The following is a 14,633-nucleotide window of genomic DNA, read 5'->3' as shown; positions in this document are numbered from 1 at the left end:
TGCAGGGGGGATTTTAATACTATAACCACCTTCCAGATGAGGCAATTTTGGCTCAGAGAAGTAAAGTGACTTGCTCAGAGTCACCCACCCAGCAAGTGATGGAACCAGGGATCATCCCAGGTTTATAACTAAAGATAAAGCTGTGTGTCCTGCCCTGCTCCCCCATGGACCTGTGGAAGACAGGAGCCAAACCATCCTCATCTGAGTAGCTTTTCACACATACACACACCTCACAACTTTCCTTTATAGGTAATGAATGGATGGAACCTCATATCTTATCAAAATCTCTAAAGCTTCTATGCCAACAATTCTACAGTGGACTTGAACTGATGCTGCCAGGCGTGGAGGATGGGGCAGCAAGAAAGCAGGAACCCCCATCGGAGCAGAGCCCCTCTTCCACAGCTTTCTTTCCATTAGAAGGGTAATTTTTCTATCTCATCTGTCAGAGTGACCATTGCCTTTCACAGAGAAAGCAGAAGGCAAATGGTTAAAAAACCTGACAAACACTCAGAGAAGCCTAGAGGGTCAGCCCCAGAGATCATCATCCCACCTCCACCCCAGACAGATTCACACACACACACCTACACTCATACGCACTCCTACAGATGGGGAGCGGGTGTCTCCCAGGCAGTTTATGACAGAACTGGGCGGAAGGCCCATGTTTCTCCAATTCCCAGGACAGGCTTGGCAGCAGGAGCCAAATTCTCCTTGCAGACACACAAAAGCTGCGTGACAGAGGGAAGGTTTGATGAGACACAGTGTGTGCCAAATATATTCTTCAACCAGACTGTAGCCTTTCCCTTTGGAGAAAGATGTGGAAACAATCCCTTGACTCTGAGAATTGGACATGTGGGTTTCAAGGTGGGAAACCAAGAATGGGGAAGTGTAACAATGACACTAGGATGCCTCTGCCCAACTCATAGGTGAAGCCCCCTACTCACTCTTTTCAGTCCATGCTCCCATCCTCAAGTGGGGGTAATGTCAGAAGCCCCACCATTTTCTCAGAGGGAATTATAAGTGTCCAAAGAGCAAGTGCTCACAGGACATAACACAGCTGAAGACAGGTGGATGGGTCTAATCTCATCCTCAGAGTCTCCTCCACTAAGGCCTCTGTGCTTGCTATGGCAAGCTTTTCTTCTCCTCACCCCAAGAACTCCTCATCCCCCAGACCCTCTTTTCTCTCCTGATAAAGTTGCTGCTCTCCCACGGCCTCCTCACCGCTGCTCCACTTCCCCCAGGCCCAGGTGTACCTAGTGTCTTGCAGATGCATGGTTTCAGGGCAGACATCTAAGAATTCTGGTGCTCGATCAAAGATTCCTTGAATCTTTTTTTCTGTCCCAATGGGGGCTGAAGGCACAAACTTCATAAAAGTGAGAGCGACACATTGGGGGAGAATATACAGTGAACAACCAGATTTTCTTTGTGTGTGACACTCCCACAGTTGTCCCGTGAGTACAGCTCTACATCCTCTAGAAGACAGCATCTTCTACCATGGGTCTTTTAGCCCCAAGAATAGGGGCTAGAGTGGTGGTTGCACAACAATGTAAAGGTTCTGAATGCCACTGGACTGTACACCTAAAAATGACTAAAATGGTAACTTTTATGTGATGTATATTTTACAATTTAAAAAGAATAGGAACTAGGACACTGTCCAAGCTCTTTTTCTCCTGAATGATTACACCCATGCCCCACTGGCACCACAAATGTAAGTGCAGCTGTGTGTTCGTTTTCTTCCCTGGTTGCTTCCACCAGCTAAGAATGTCAGGTTTGAGGCTAATGTATTTGTTGTGGAGGCTTGGGGGTGTTGTCTATATGCTTTCTCCCAGACTGTCCTGAGGGCAGGGGGCCTTTTGTACAGATCAGGTGCTTAGATCTTCTGGCCCTCCCTGTACTCTGTGGCACTCTTGGTGTTCCCAAGTCAGGGACTGAGGTCTGGGTCACAGATAGGCCTGTTTCCAAGCACTCCAGATCATCACTCTGTCCTCTCACCACTGCCTATCTCCCCACTCTGACACACAACTGGTCTCACACTCCTCACCCTCCATGGAACCAGAGTTAGCTGCTCTCACCTTTTGCTTGGACAGATATCCCTTCTTCCCTGCCAACCTCTGGCATCTGAGTACCCAGGGAAATCTCCCCCTTTAAACTCTCTTAGGAGCCATAGGTTATTTCTGTGGAGTCCCTTAACTGATCCTGCTCCACCCACTCTGCTCCCTTATTTTGTACCTGACTACTCTAACATGGACAGTGGATGGGCCCATAGCTGTCAGCTTTTATATCCTATCCCTCACTCTCTATCCTGTGGCTCTGGCCACCATTGCCCAGCTTGATTCTGACAGCCTCAGTTTGTCCCTGAGGACAAGAAAGGTCCCAAGAAAGGTTCCAACACATGTGTCACTTCCAGGTCCTTTCCCTAAATTAGAATGGCAGCCAAACATCAAAAGTAGAAGGTCAACATCTAATGGCCTTGTCTTGGGGGGGGCACTGTGGGTGTGCACCAGGAAAGTCACATGTTGCCTTCACTGCTTGTTTCCTGAAGGACAGTCTCCAAGCATGGTTAGCAGGGTCCAGATAAATTCCTCAGGATGAGGGACCCCTTGAAGAAGGGAGTATATAGTAGTGGATTTCTGTCCTCAAAGAGTACTTCCAACAATCAGGAGCTCTGGAAAGCCTGCCCCTGATCTGAGCAAATCTGGCATGAAGTCTGTACACTGAAAATAGCTTTCCCAGCACATGGAAGCAAAGGTAGATGCATCTGATCCAGCTTGCACACCACAGGTGAAGTGATTGGTCACTACCACTGCCCCCAACCCAGGTCCCAAAGTCTACTATATCAATGGCATCATGTTAACCACTGGATGAGCAAGATGTGGCAGGGATGTTAAAGGACTTAGAAAGAGATAGACACTTCAGAAGGTGGGAGAATAACACTACAAAGGTTCAAAGGCCTGTTGTATCAATGAAATATTCAAGGGTCTAGTAGTCCAAGGCATGCTAGGGCTTTCCCTACTAAGTAAGGGAAAAATGGTTATATCTCACACCTCCCACCACTAAAGAAGCACAATGCCAGGTAGGCCTCTTTCAGGTGAGAAGCAGTGGACCAAAGGGTGAAATTACACCACTTACTATCTCTCCTGGTGATCCACATGGGAATTTGTGCTTTCTGCCCCCAATTTTGGGTTCTGTGGGTCTAGATGTGTGCTGTCCAATATAGTCACCACTAGCCACATTTGGCTATTTAAATTTGATTAAGATAACATATAATCAGAAATTCAGTTCCTTGATTGCACTAGCCACATTTCAAGGACTCAGTAGCCACACATGGCTAGTGACTACCTGATGGGGCAGGCTCCCTGGTTCACCCAATGGGAATGCTTCCACCAAGAGACACAGTAAGTCTCCCCCTGAACTCCAAGCCCTGACTGAAAACTGAATTATAAGTCATGGGCACACTGGGCTTCTCACGCTGTGAGACCAGCAAGCACGAAGAAGAGTCGCCACCCTGTTGGGGGTGTTGTCCCTGGTCACTGGGAGGAGGCAGGGCTGCTCTTACATGATGGGAACACAGAGGGACATGCTTGGCACCCAAGTGATCCATTTGAATGTCTCAGTAATCTCCTACCATATTTCTATGGTAAATGGACAAGTGCAGTTTCCACAGCCTGAGAAGGACATGGGGGCCACAGGCTCAGAACCCTCAGGGGTGAAAGTCCGTGTTACTCTTCCAGGAGAGCCGGCCTGGCAAATGGGGAGGAATCAGCCCTGCAGTGCAACTCAGCCTAGAGCTCCCTGGACTCCAGACAAGTGTTCGCACCCTTCACCCTTCCATGCCCTCTGGGGTGCCATTTGGGGTAGATACAGGGTCCTTGAAGACCCTGGGCTTGCCATTTTCACTGGTACCTAAGCATGCAGCACCAAAACTCCTTCCTACAGCTCTGCCCAGATTTGCAAGGAGCTCCTCCCCCAGCTCTTCCTCACAGCTCTGCCCCAACTGCTCCTGTCACATCTCCAACTCCAGCTCCTCTGCACTAGCTCCTTCAACAACTCCATTCTGCTCCTCCCACAATTCCACCTTTTTTCCCCAGCGGCTCCGCCTTACTGTTCCTACAGCTCAGACTCAGTTCCTCCCAAAGCTCCACTCCCACCTCCACATCCAAATCCTCCACCAGCTTCATACCCCCCAGCTCCTCCTCCTCCTCCAGCTCCTCCTCCTCCTCCAGCTGTGCCCCAGCTCCTCCAGCCACCAGGACTTCAAAGGTCCTCCCCCAGCTCTTTCACACAGCCCAGCCCCATTCCTCCCACATCTCCACTCCCGGCTCTGCCTCCACTAGCTCCCTCCTGCTCCTTGTACCACTGCTATACCTAAGCTCCACCCCAGATCTTCCTAATGCACTCCCAGCTTTTTTTCTGCCAGCTCCGCCATGCTCCTCCCACAACTCTATCCCAGGCTCTTCCTCGCACAGCTCCTCCAATTAGTAGGTATTCATGAGCTCCTCCTGCTCTTTCCTACAGCCCAGCCCTGTTCCTCCGTCATCTCCACCTCTTCTAGCTCTGACCTGCTCCTCCTACCCCTCTGGCCTAGATCGACCCCAGCTCCCCCTTTTCCAGCTCTTTCCCACAACCCTGCACTAGCACCTCCACAAGCCAGACGGGCTCCAGCCTGGCTCCTGCTCCGGCTCCTGCTCCTCCCACACCTCGCTGCCAACTCCTCCCCCAACGCTTTGTGGACCCCGCCCTTCCCCTCCCCAGCAGGGCACTGCTCACTCCCAGCTCCACCCCAGGCTGTGCGTTGACCCCTCCCCCAGTTCCTTCTCTGGTGGGCATCCGTCCCGCCACACCTCGCTGTTCCCGCGGCCCGGCCCTGCTCCTACCGTAGTCCCGCCCATGACTCCTCCCACAGCACTTTCAGCTCCGCACCCTCCGTCACAGCCCTACCGCTCACAGGGCTGCGGGCTGGCCTCGTCCCGCCGCCTCCCCTTCCTCTTCCTCCCTCCAGTCCCCTTTCCTCCCTCTGGTCTGCCCTCCAGTGCGCTGGTCTCCAGACCGCTGGCCGCAACCTCGTTTGCCGGCGCGTGTGAGGGGCCACTGAGTCAAATGGCGTCTCCCAGGGGCCCGTGCGTGTTTACGTAAGTGCGTGTCTTTGTAGCTGCGTGGATGCGTAAGTACGTGGCTGTCTGCTTGGCTGCATACGTGCGTGCAGGGGGTGTACGTGCGTGCGTGGGGGTGTACGTATGTGCGTGGGTGCGTGCCTGTCTGCGCTGTGCGTAACGGGTGTCTAGGGCTGGACCAGCGCGGCAGGGTTAACTCCGGCGAGTCCCTGTCACCCGCCACCTGTCTCCCCGAGGAGGCCGTGGCGGCTTCGCACCAACACGGGCTCTCTGCTGACGTCGTCTCCTCGTATGAGCGTGGGAGCTCCTCATCCTTGCGCTGGTGGCCTCGCCGGGCTGCGGGGAGGCGGAGGACTGTGCTGCCCAGTGGCCAAAGGCTGCAGTTGGCCCCAGGCTCCCGCGAGACCGGCTGAGGCAAAAGAGAGCCAGCAACCGTCCCGCCGGGGCCTATGTGCTCTGCCCTCTGCGCACACTACCTCCGGGCTGGGGTTGCCCAGGCTGTGGGGCTGGCGACCCCCTTTCCTGTCCCCTCCTCCCACCAACGTCTCACATCCCTGCTCCTTCTAGGTGCGCGTGCCCGCTTGTGTCTGCATGCAGAAAGCAAGTGTGCTGCTCCGTGTGCAGCAGCCCCAGTTCGGCCCTGTCCTCCCACCTCCAGCTCCTACCTTAAGCTGTGAACTAAGACCTGAGGCTGGGTGGTGCCCAGCTCTGTGGCCCATGGCACAGGGCTCAGCGTGGCTTACCCAGAAGTAAATCGAGGGAAATGGTATTTAGGCACCCCAAACCTTTGCCCTGTGACAATGTGAAGGCAGGTGTCATTTTTCTCCTCTTGGATTGGGGGTGGATGCTAGGCTGTAAGAATGTGAGCCACTTAATGAAATGATTTTCTGCCTTGTTGGCTGGTGCATTGTGTGCTCCTTGACCCAGACAGGGAGGTGTGTCCCACTGCTACCATTAGCAGAACCAAGCCAGATGTGAGGTGCCTATGTGTGTTACTCATAAGACTGGCCATCCCAGCTCTTCTTGGTCTCTGAACCCTGCTTAGTAGAAGACCTTCCTAGTACCCTGAGCCAGCATTGCTGACTTGTGCTTAATGACCTTTTCTCCTTGTCACCCTTGTCATTGTGCAGGTGAAGACACTGAGACAAGTGGAAGACTGTTTTCTCCTAGGGCCACAGAGCAGGTACTCTGCAGCACCAGGCAGGAGGGGACTCGATCCCTTCATGCTGTTACATCAGTTCTCACCAGGGATTCCACCCTCGCAGTTCATGTTTGATTGTTGTGATTTTATGGCGTTGATGAGAAAAGGGTTGGCCAAAAAACCAAGTGGTGAAAACTAGGCAAACCTTTGTTCTAGTCACACATCCCAGTAGAAGAATTAGGAATGTGGGGAACATTCAGCCTCCCTAATAAGTAATCCAAATCCAAGGAATAGGGCGATCCTTTGTCACCCATCAGCAGAATGGGTGGTTGGTGGAGTGTGCATGGGTGGGTCTTTGTGGAAGGCCATTTGCTGGCAGTACCAGCATCTCAGATGTGCTTGTCATGTGACCCAGGCATCCTCTTCAGCACATGTTCAGACAGTGAGTGTTAGGGGTGATACCGTTTTAGTAGCAGGAAATGGGAAGCAGCTCGTCACTCTCCACCAGTAGAGGGATAGTTAGGTAAATTACGGGACAACCAGCAGCAGGATGCCACGCAGGCATTAAAAAATAAGGTATATGCAGATGTACAGAGAGAATGCGCTTGATGTGCCATTAAGTGGAAAGGCCATGCCTTACCTTTTGGAGACGTGTGGGGAACATCTTACACATATGTGTTAGTTTGGCAAGATGGCCATAACAAAGGGCCACAGACTGGGTGGCTTACACAACAGACACTGGTTGTCTCCCAGTTCTGGAGGCCGGGAATCCGAAATAAAGGTATCGGCAGGGTCGGTTGGTTTGTTCCGTCCCTCTCTCCTAGCTGTGGTGGTTGGCTGGCAGTCTTTGGTGTTGCTTGGCTTGTAGAAGCAACACCCCAACCTCTGCCTTCCTCCTCTCGTGGTGCTTTCTGTGTGTGCATCACTGTCTCTAATTGCCCCCTTTTTATAAGGACACCAGGCATTTGGGATGTGGGTCCACCCTAATGATGTCATTTTTACTTGACTACCTCTGTAAAGCCCCTGTTTATGAAAGGCCACATTCTGAGGTGCTGGGGGTTAGGACTTCAACACATGGGTTTTAAAGGGACACAGTGTAGCCCCCAATAACCTACAGGGCTAGGGAGCTGAGCATATTGGTGGCAGGGGCAGGGCTAGGGGAAGGAAAGAGGCGGAGCCCAGGACTATCCCTCTGTGCAGGAAGCCAGCTAAAGCTAGGCACGACTCTCCGTAGGCCAAGAGGGCCCTCCTTCCTTGTGTTGCCCCAGGGCTCAATGACCTCTGTCACAGCACTGACCACACTCTGTCCTTTGTGTGCCTTTCTCTAGCTGTCCCTGCCCTAACTCGGTGAGCTCCCCAAAGACTTCCTGGGATGGTCCTGAGTCCTCTGAATCCCAGCCCCTTCTATTGGGCCTACCGTGGCACAGGACATCAGTGACTGCGTGGTGACAAGAGCAGCGGACTATGGAGGTCAGTGAGGTTTAGAGCACCTGGGAGACATTGGGGAGCTCAGAGGCCTGGTGTGGGACGTGCCTCTGTGTTTCCACAGGCCACACGGCGCACAGAGAGCTCACGGAAGATGAAATTTGGCTGCCTCTCCTTCCGGCAGCCTTATGCAGGGTTTGTCTTAAATGGAGTCAAGACCATGGAGACACGCTGGCGTCCCTTGCTGAGCAGCCACCGGAACTGTACCGTTGCCATCCACATTGCTCACAGGGACTGGGAAGATGACACCTGGCGGGAGCTGCTGGGGGAGAGGCTGGGGATGACTCCTGCTCAGATTCAGGCCTTGCTTCAGGAAGGGGAAAAGTTCGGTCGGGGAGTGGTAGCTGGTAAGTGATGACGTTGCAAACGTTGTGCAGACAACTCCAAGAGCAACCACCCAGGATGTTGCTGGGGAGTTTCGTGGCTTCTGTTTTCTTTTGAACTGGTTGGTATGTTTGCTGTGGTTTCCTTGAGCAACACAGCTTCTAAGGGGCAGCAAGGGGCCCCGGGCTGGGGTCGACAGGCCTATGTTCCAGGAGCTCCAGGAGATCATTTCTCCACTCTGGGCCTCAGATCCTGTTTGTGATCCGAGAGGCTGGGTCAGCTCCATGTCTGCATGTGGTGTTTGGCTGTGTGTGCACAAGTGTGTGTGGCAGAGACCACGAGAGGTAGCACAGCACACCGATCAGGTCAGGTGGCCTCTAAAGTCAGGTGGCCCACTGCTTATGGCATCCTGGGCAAGTTCCCTGCCCCCTGGGTGGTTGAGGTCAGACATCAGCACCTGTCACCTGGTGAACTACCTTGACATCACCCGTAGGTTCCCTGGCTGGTGGCTGGTGCCCTTCTAATCTGTAACTACTGCCCTCAGCAGTCTTGCTTGGAGCCGCCCATTACTTGTGTGGCTTCCTTGAGGGCAAGGCCTCTCCTCTTCCTTTCTGGAGCCCTCCTGCCTCGCCCAGGACTCCCTGAAGAGTTTGGCTTGTCATCACTGTGCAGGAAGAAGGACTCGGCTGGCTTCATGTCTTTTGGGGGGATACCATCTTAGTCTGTAGCGATTGTGACTTTGAATAAGCATGTTGTCACACAGGCAGGCCTTTGGCTATGGAAGGGAAAAACATCTGTGTTTTTCTCTCTGTGCACAGGGCTCATTGACATTGGGGAAACTTTGCAGTGCCCTGAAAACTTAACTCCTGATGCAGTTGTGGAACTGGAAAATCAAGCTGTGCTGACCAACCTGAAGCAAAAGTACCTGACTGCGATTTCAAACCCCAGGTGGTTACTGGAGCCCATGCCTAGGAAAGGAGGAAAGGATATCTTCCAGGTAGATATCCCAGAGCACCTGATCCCTTTAGGGCATGAGGTGTGAAGAGTGTGGGCTCCCAAGAGGAACATTGCTGAGAAACCAGCTAAATCATGACACCATCATGGAGCAGGCCTGTGTACATCAGGTTAAGTTTGAATTGTCCCTGCACTGGAGAGCACCACTCTCTCCTTCACTGGAACAGATGGAATGGGGATGGGGCTTTCCTTGTGTGAGACCCCTTGGGGGTCATTGACATGGTCTCAAGTACTTTGACCTTTGGGTAAAAGGAAAAGCTGCCATGGAACGTCTCAGCGTTTCCGCTAACTTTGGGCCTACTGATTTCTGGATTGTACCAATAAATGTGTTGTGGATAACCACTTAGTGTTTGGGCTTCCCTTCTATGTTTTTCACTCTTTTTGTTCCGCCCAAAACTCATGAAATGTTTGAGCAGCAGCCACAGGACGTGGCAGAAAGTCTGGCACCTGACCCTGAATGTTTGCCTGAGACCGGCCATTAATGGACTGACTTGTCCAGGATGAAGAGGACATCAGCCTTAGAGAAGCTGTCTGACCTTTCGTTTCCTCTCGCCGTGTAGTAGGGTGAGGTTGACTTTGAAAAGTAATAAGTAGTGTTGTTTTCTTGCAAATCTTTGTGTGTGTGTGTGTGTGTGTGTGTGTGTGATTTCATAGCAATGTTTCTAGTGGTGGTTATCTGTGAGGATGATGGGCTCCCCTCCCCCAGGTATTGACTTCTGAGCCCTTCTCTTCTGCGCAAGGAGGTAGGTGGTCATACATCCCCCGGCAGATGGGGGGGCCTGACTTTCGGGTGGGTCTCCTTGGAGGGCCCCTGGAGGCTGGGTTAGGGATGCTGAGCTGCTGATCAGAAACTTCCTGGCCACCTTGGGGCTGTAGGGGGACCCATGAGGAAAGAATCTCTTCTTTCAAGACCGGTGAATTATGTAAGGTGATACTGCCAAGATCAAGAGCAAGGCTGTCCTGTTTCCTGAGCAAGAGGCAGGTCCCAGGGGACCAGATCTTCCTGAGCTTGCCCTCAACACTCCCGAGCAGCCCCTTTTGCTAAGTGTGTGAAAATGCTGCTTCTCCAAGTGAAAGAGGACAGTGGAGAACAAAGCCTGTCTCGGACGGGATTTTCAGCCTCCTGGCTTGTGCCCAGGAGAGGTGTATAGTATATAAGGTTGGAAAGGACACAGACTCGAGATTCTCATTTAAATTGTTTATTTACTCCCGTGGGGTTTTATTTCTCTTTACTAAGACCGAAAATGGGTTACTCATTAGAAAATGGCAATTTTTATCGGTCATCAGTGGCCTCTGAGTTTAGGGAGTTGGATTGTCCTTGAAGTGTTCACAGAGTGCACACTTGTAATCTTCAGAGCCCTCCTGCTCCTCTTCCGGGGGCTCATTAGGAGCCATGACTGAGAGGGCAGCCAGCAGGATGGAGTAGCAGGTGTTGTACAAAGACATTACAGAACCGTAATCTGGGATAACCTGGGGGCTAGCAGCCACTTCCCCTGCGCCTTCCATTGGGGCAGTAGCCAGAGGCGCAAACGTGGCATTCCCAGAGGTGCCCTCCCCACCTGGGCCATGTGGCTCATGAGTGGGATAATTTTCCTGGGGATGCCCAGAGATGCTGTTCATGGGACAGACACCAGAGAACATGAAGGACTGGGTGACACTGGGTCCCTGAGCATTGGGAGCTCCCATCTGGGGCTTCTGGTTGGCTTCTTTCTTCGCATTATTGTGATGGATTCGTGGGGAGTGTCTTGTAGCTACCAGTTTCTTTCTCTTTAGGGTTGGTGCACAGGATGCTTTCAGAGCAGTGTTTCTCAGGTAGCCTTTCTTCTGAATATTCTCCAGGAGTTCGGGCTTGTCTCTCTGAAAATTGGAGTTGGAGTAGATCTGAAACAAAAGAAACATTTCAGCCATGCTGAGATAAAATGTTCATTTTTTCCCCACTTCCCCAAATCATAATGGTCTTTTTTTTTTTTTTATTTCTTTTTTTTTCTTAGCACTGGTATTTCAGACATAATGGTCTTGTTTTGCAATAGAGAAAAGAATGTTTTAGGTGGCTGCCAGTGTCATTAGTCCTACAGCATGACCTGACTAAAGAAAAACTATTCATAGATTAAGGTGGTTTTATACACACATGCATAATATATATAAAAACATATATATCCACTATATATAAAAAATGTGTGTGTGTGTGTGTGTATATGTGTATGTGTGTATATATATGTGTGTGTGTATATATATGTGTGTGTGTGTGATATAACGTTAACGGGCCTCTCTGAGACTTTACTCAGACCTTCAGGTTATCACTATTGTAGTTTAATATCAATATAAGTTATCATCAGAACTTAAACTCCTGCGTGATATCATCATTTTGGTGTCCTATGAAGATGTTTGAGTAACAGAGAAAATGTGTAACAGAAATACTTTGTATGTTACCATCATCCTCTTGTTCCCTGGAGCGTGAACTGAAGAGTTGTTTGGGCGTATTTTGCTGAATCCATAGAGGTTAAGTTGTCGAATGAAACTCTTCAAGCTGTCTGTTTCAAAAATCTTCTCTGCACCTCTGCGGCGAAGAATCTCCCTCTGGAAAAGATCGTCCTCGATGATCACAGTCTCTCCATCCTCACTCCAGTGCACAGACTTGAAGATGTCATTCTCCACTATCATCCAAAGCTTTCTTGGGAAGGAGAGCCCACGGAGGTCAGTGTTGTCTTCCATGTTGGCCACATGTTGGCTTTGGTCTTCCAGTGGCAGGTTATCTTGGGAGCCTGGGTCTGGGCTCACAGCGTGGTCGCCGGGCCTGTCCAACACCTCCCTTGAATCCAGATTCGGATCAGTTGAAGAATTAGATGGAACCCCGCTTGCTGGCTCTCCACCAACAGAGGGGGCCAGCTCAGGTTCGTATTTCTCTTCCATACTCTGACTAGCCATGAAACTACACCAGCATCAGGAACATTTTGTACCCAAGACTGTTACCACTATCCTAGCGAGTCAGAAATGCCTTTGCTCAGCGTAGGGACACCCAATAAATACCCTCCACAAAATTCTAGAGTCTTGGTCGTGGAGCAACCAGCTGCTTAAGTCACCATCCTCTTTATTTGTCATGTGATGTCACAAAGATGGCTCACAGCCAATCTGGAGAGGGGGCCCTGGCCCAGTGTGGGGGAGAGGACGGGTGACAGGGCTGCCAACTTCTCTCTTTTCTTAAAGTGATAAGGTCATTGTTCCAGTTCCCACAAGTGTCCCCCACCTGCTGACAGGCACTGTTCCATGTTGCCAGGATGAGTTGAGAAACCATGGTCCCGTGGCCACTCCCACCACTGAAGACAGGGCAGGGGTGGGAGGGTGGGCGGCTGCTGGCCTTTCTGATTTGCTCAAGGACCAGCCCCCAGTTAGCCTTAGCTTGCATATCACCAAGACTGCCTAGCTCAGATGGGCCCCCAGTGACTCTACCTCCCAGGAAGCGGTGCTCCCTATCAGGCTGGTTGGCCTACTCTCAGTTGGTAACACCCCTATTTTCCTGTTCCCTCCCCATCTCCTTCCTGCTTTGGTCTCTGCCAACTACTCCTAGTGGTTGGTTGGATCTGCTCCACTAGGTGCAAATAAAGAGTATTTCTTACTGCCACTGGGTCAAGATGTCCCCAGAGCAGACTGTGCCTGAGTGCTGTGGGAGTGCTCCTCTCATTCCTTGACCGTAGTGTTACTCACAGCACCAGGTGTGACTGGATGGCCACATCCTCAACTTTGTTTGCCCCCACATCTCATCCTTGTGCAGATCACAATGGGATTACCTTTAGTTTCTATTTCTTCCCCCATAGATACTGCTCTCTTTGCCCAAGGCCCGCTCATTTTTGAGGCCTGCTTTACACTACCCTAAGGAAAGTTGCTACTTGTTTAGTTAGATGTGACTAAAGTAATCCAACACGGAAATACCCTTCAATATGTATTTGAAAATAGATGAGAGTCTGGGTGAGTAGGGAGCCAGGAGGAGGGAGAGAACCCAAGTGAAACTCATCTTCAGCTACCCAGGAGAGGATACACATTCTTTTTGGTAATACATGTTCTCTAGCCGTTGTAGACAACTATATTCTGAATACTCACTCTGTGTAGGGAGACAGAGTGGTAAAGTGGAAAGGCCCAAGGCTGAAAGGATCCTGAGGCCTCGCCCCACTAAGTTGTTCCCTTTGCTCCCTCTAAGGGGCAGCCCCGAGTGCAGAGGGTTTGGAAGAGGTTCTCCCAAGGTGCCTTTCTGTCTAAGGGCTCTCTGATCCTTAATCGTGTCCCCATGTCTGAGTTTGGGCTTGGTTCATGGTCCTCAAGCTTTTAAACAGGTTTACAAAGCATCCATTCAAGGACTCAGTTTAACCTGTAGGCATGTGCCGTTGGAGGCTAAGAATTAAAGTGGAGGCCACTGGTGATGTCTCCAAAGGAGGCGCCTAGAGTTGGCAGTTAACAGCCAGCATCTTTCATTTACATACCAACATCTTTTTTCTTAAACAGATTCTTAATATTGAGAATGATCTTTCATTGTGGGGTTTGTTAGCTGTGAACTCTGCTGATCACTTCAATAAAGGGATCTGGCCATTGAGTGGGAGGGGGATGGCAGTGAAGGAAATGACTGGGAGAACCACAGCTCTGGCATCCAGCAAAGACCCGTTATTTACTTGATTTGACTATGACACACTTATGTCCTATGGGTTCTGTAGGACCTTTAGCTATCATTCTCCTCTGTTTACAGAGTCTCAGATGTCCACAGGGATTAAGAGTCTAAGACATCAAGCTTCTCTTATCCCGTGAGGAGGAAACGCTCAAAGCGTTGACTTGAGGCTAGTCCAGGAAAGGCATTATGGGAAAGCCGGCTTCCCACCGCTAAGCCCTCTCAGGCCCAGAAGTTCGACTCTGGGACCTCCATCTGCCACTCATGCAGTCTTTGTGAAGCACCCACCATGTGCATGCCCCTTTGAGAAAAATGATTGGTTTTCTCTTCAGTGCTCCAAGGGCCCCCAGACATGACCCCTCTGCATCACCGCCTTGTGGATGGAATCACCATAGTCAGTCAAGCAAGCAGAGCACAGCTGCCTGGGGGATGAGGACCAGTGGCCCCGTGGGAAAAGGATTTCAGTCTCGATTCGCTGCAGCTTCTGTGTGGTGATCGGGAGCAGCGCTAAGCTTGTGGCTATGGGCCCCAGGCTTGGAGCTGGCCACGGGGCAAGACTCACTGGGTAGGCCGTGCCTGCCGCCCCTCCTTTGCCCCACCTTAGCCCTACCCCCTTGCTGTGTCCCTGCCTTCTCAGGAGCTTCCTCCATACTGATCTCTCCTCTGGGATTCAGCCTGTGTCCCTGCAGCTGGTTCATCGCACCATGGAGGGTACTTTCTGAACGTGGCTGGGAACTCAACAGTTGTTTATGCACCAACTCCTGAAGACATCCAGGGCCTTCCTTTCCCAGCGTCATTAGCCACGGGACTCCTCTTACAGTCTCAGGCATCCACCACGCCAGCCACCCGTTAGCCTCCTTAACTCAGCATCTGCTCTGAGCCAGGCCCCCTGGTCCCCTGGAGCCCCTGG

At 51.4% G+C, this 14,633-nt stretch overlaps 2 protein-coding genes across 4 annotated transcripts; one reads left to right on the top strand and one right to left on the bottom strand.

The window, feature by feature from the left end:
- The first annotated feature begins 4,902 nt into the window (after positions 1 to 4,902).
- Positions 4,903 to 9,414, top strand: EOLA1 (endothelium and lymphocyte associated ASCH domain 1). Of its 3 annotated transcripts, none has more exons than XM_075999507.1 (5): positions 4,903 to 5,126; positions 6,239 to 6,291; positions 7,578 to 7,719; positions 7,799 to 8,081; positions 8,877 to 9,414. In XM_075999507.1, exons 3-5 carry the CDS (start codon positions 7,714 to 7,716, stop codon positions 9,098 to 9,100), a joined length of 513 nt encoding a protein of 170 aa, XP_075855622.1. In that variant the 5' UTR covers positions 4,903 to 5,126; positions 6,239 to 6,291; positions 7,578 to 7,713; the 3' UTR covers positions 9,101 to 9,414. The 3 variants fall into 3 exon arrangements, with proteins under 3 accessions (XP_075855622.1, XP_075855624.1, XP_075855625.1); XM_075999509.1 differs by lacking the exon at positions 4,903 to 5,126 and adding an exon at positions 5,224 to 5,675; XM_075999510.1 differs by lacking the exons at positions 4,903 to 5,126; positions 6,239 to 6,291 and adding an exon at positions 5,224 to 5,675.
- Positions 9,415 to 10,371: 957 nt separating this feature from the next.
- Positions 10,372 to 11,997, bottom strand: HSFX4 (heat shock transcription factor family, X-linked member 4). The gene is made up of 2 exons (XM_020285108.2): positions 11,503 to 11,997; positions 10,372 to 10,953 (listed from the first exon to the last, which is right to left on the bottom strand). The coding sequence occupies exons 1-2, from the start codon at positions 11,995 to 11,997 to the stop codon at positions 10,372 to 10,374; spliced, it is 1,077 nt and encodes a 358-aa protein (XP_020140697.1).
- Between the last annotated feature and the right edge of the window lie 2,636 nt (positions 11,998 to 14,633).

The sequence above is a fragment of the Microcebus murinus genome, chromosome X, assembly GCF_040939455.1.
Source record: "Microcebus murinus isolate Inina chromosome X, M.murinus_Inina_mat1.0, whole genome shotgun sequence".
Classification (NCBI taxonomy): domain Eukaryota; kingdom Metazoa; phylum Chordata; class Mammalia; order Primates; family Cheirogaleidae; genus Microcebus; species Microcebus murinus.
This window is presented reverse-complemented; position numbering and strand designations above follow the sequence as displayed.

What these genes read in the sequence shown, in the direction of transcription:
- HSFX4 (XM_020285108.2), bottom strand. Translation starts at nt 11,997, where the DNA reads ATGGCTAGTCAGAGTATGGAAGAGAAATACGAACCTGAGCTGGCCCCC. An exon ending in CAGGGAACAAGAGGATGATG is followed by an intron (nt 10,954 to 11,502) that starts GTAACATACAAA and finishes CTTTTGTTTCAG; the next exon opens with ATCTACTCCAACTCCAATTT.
- EOLA1 (XM_075999507.1), top strand. An exon ending in CGGTCGGGGAGTGGTAGCTG is followed by an intron (nt 8,082 to 8,876) that starts GTAAGTGATGAC and finishes CTCTGTGCACAG; the next exon opens with GGCTCATTGACATTGGGGAA.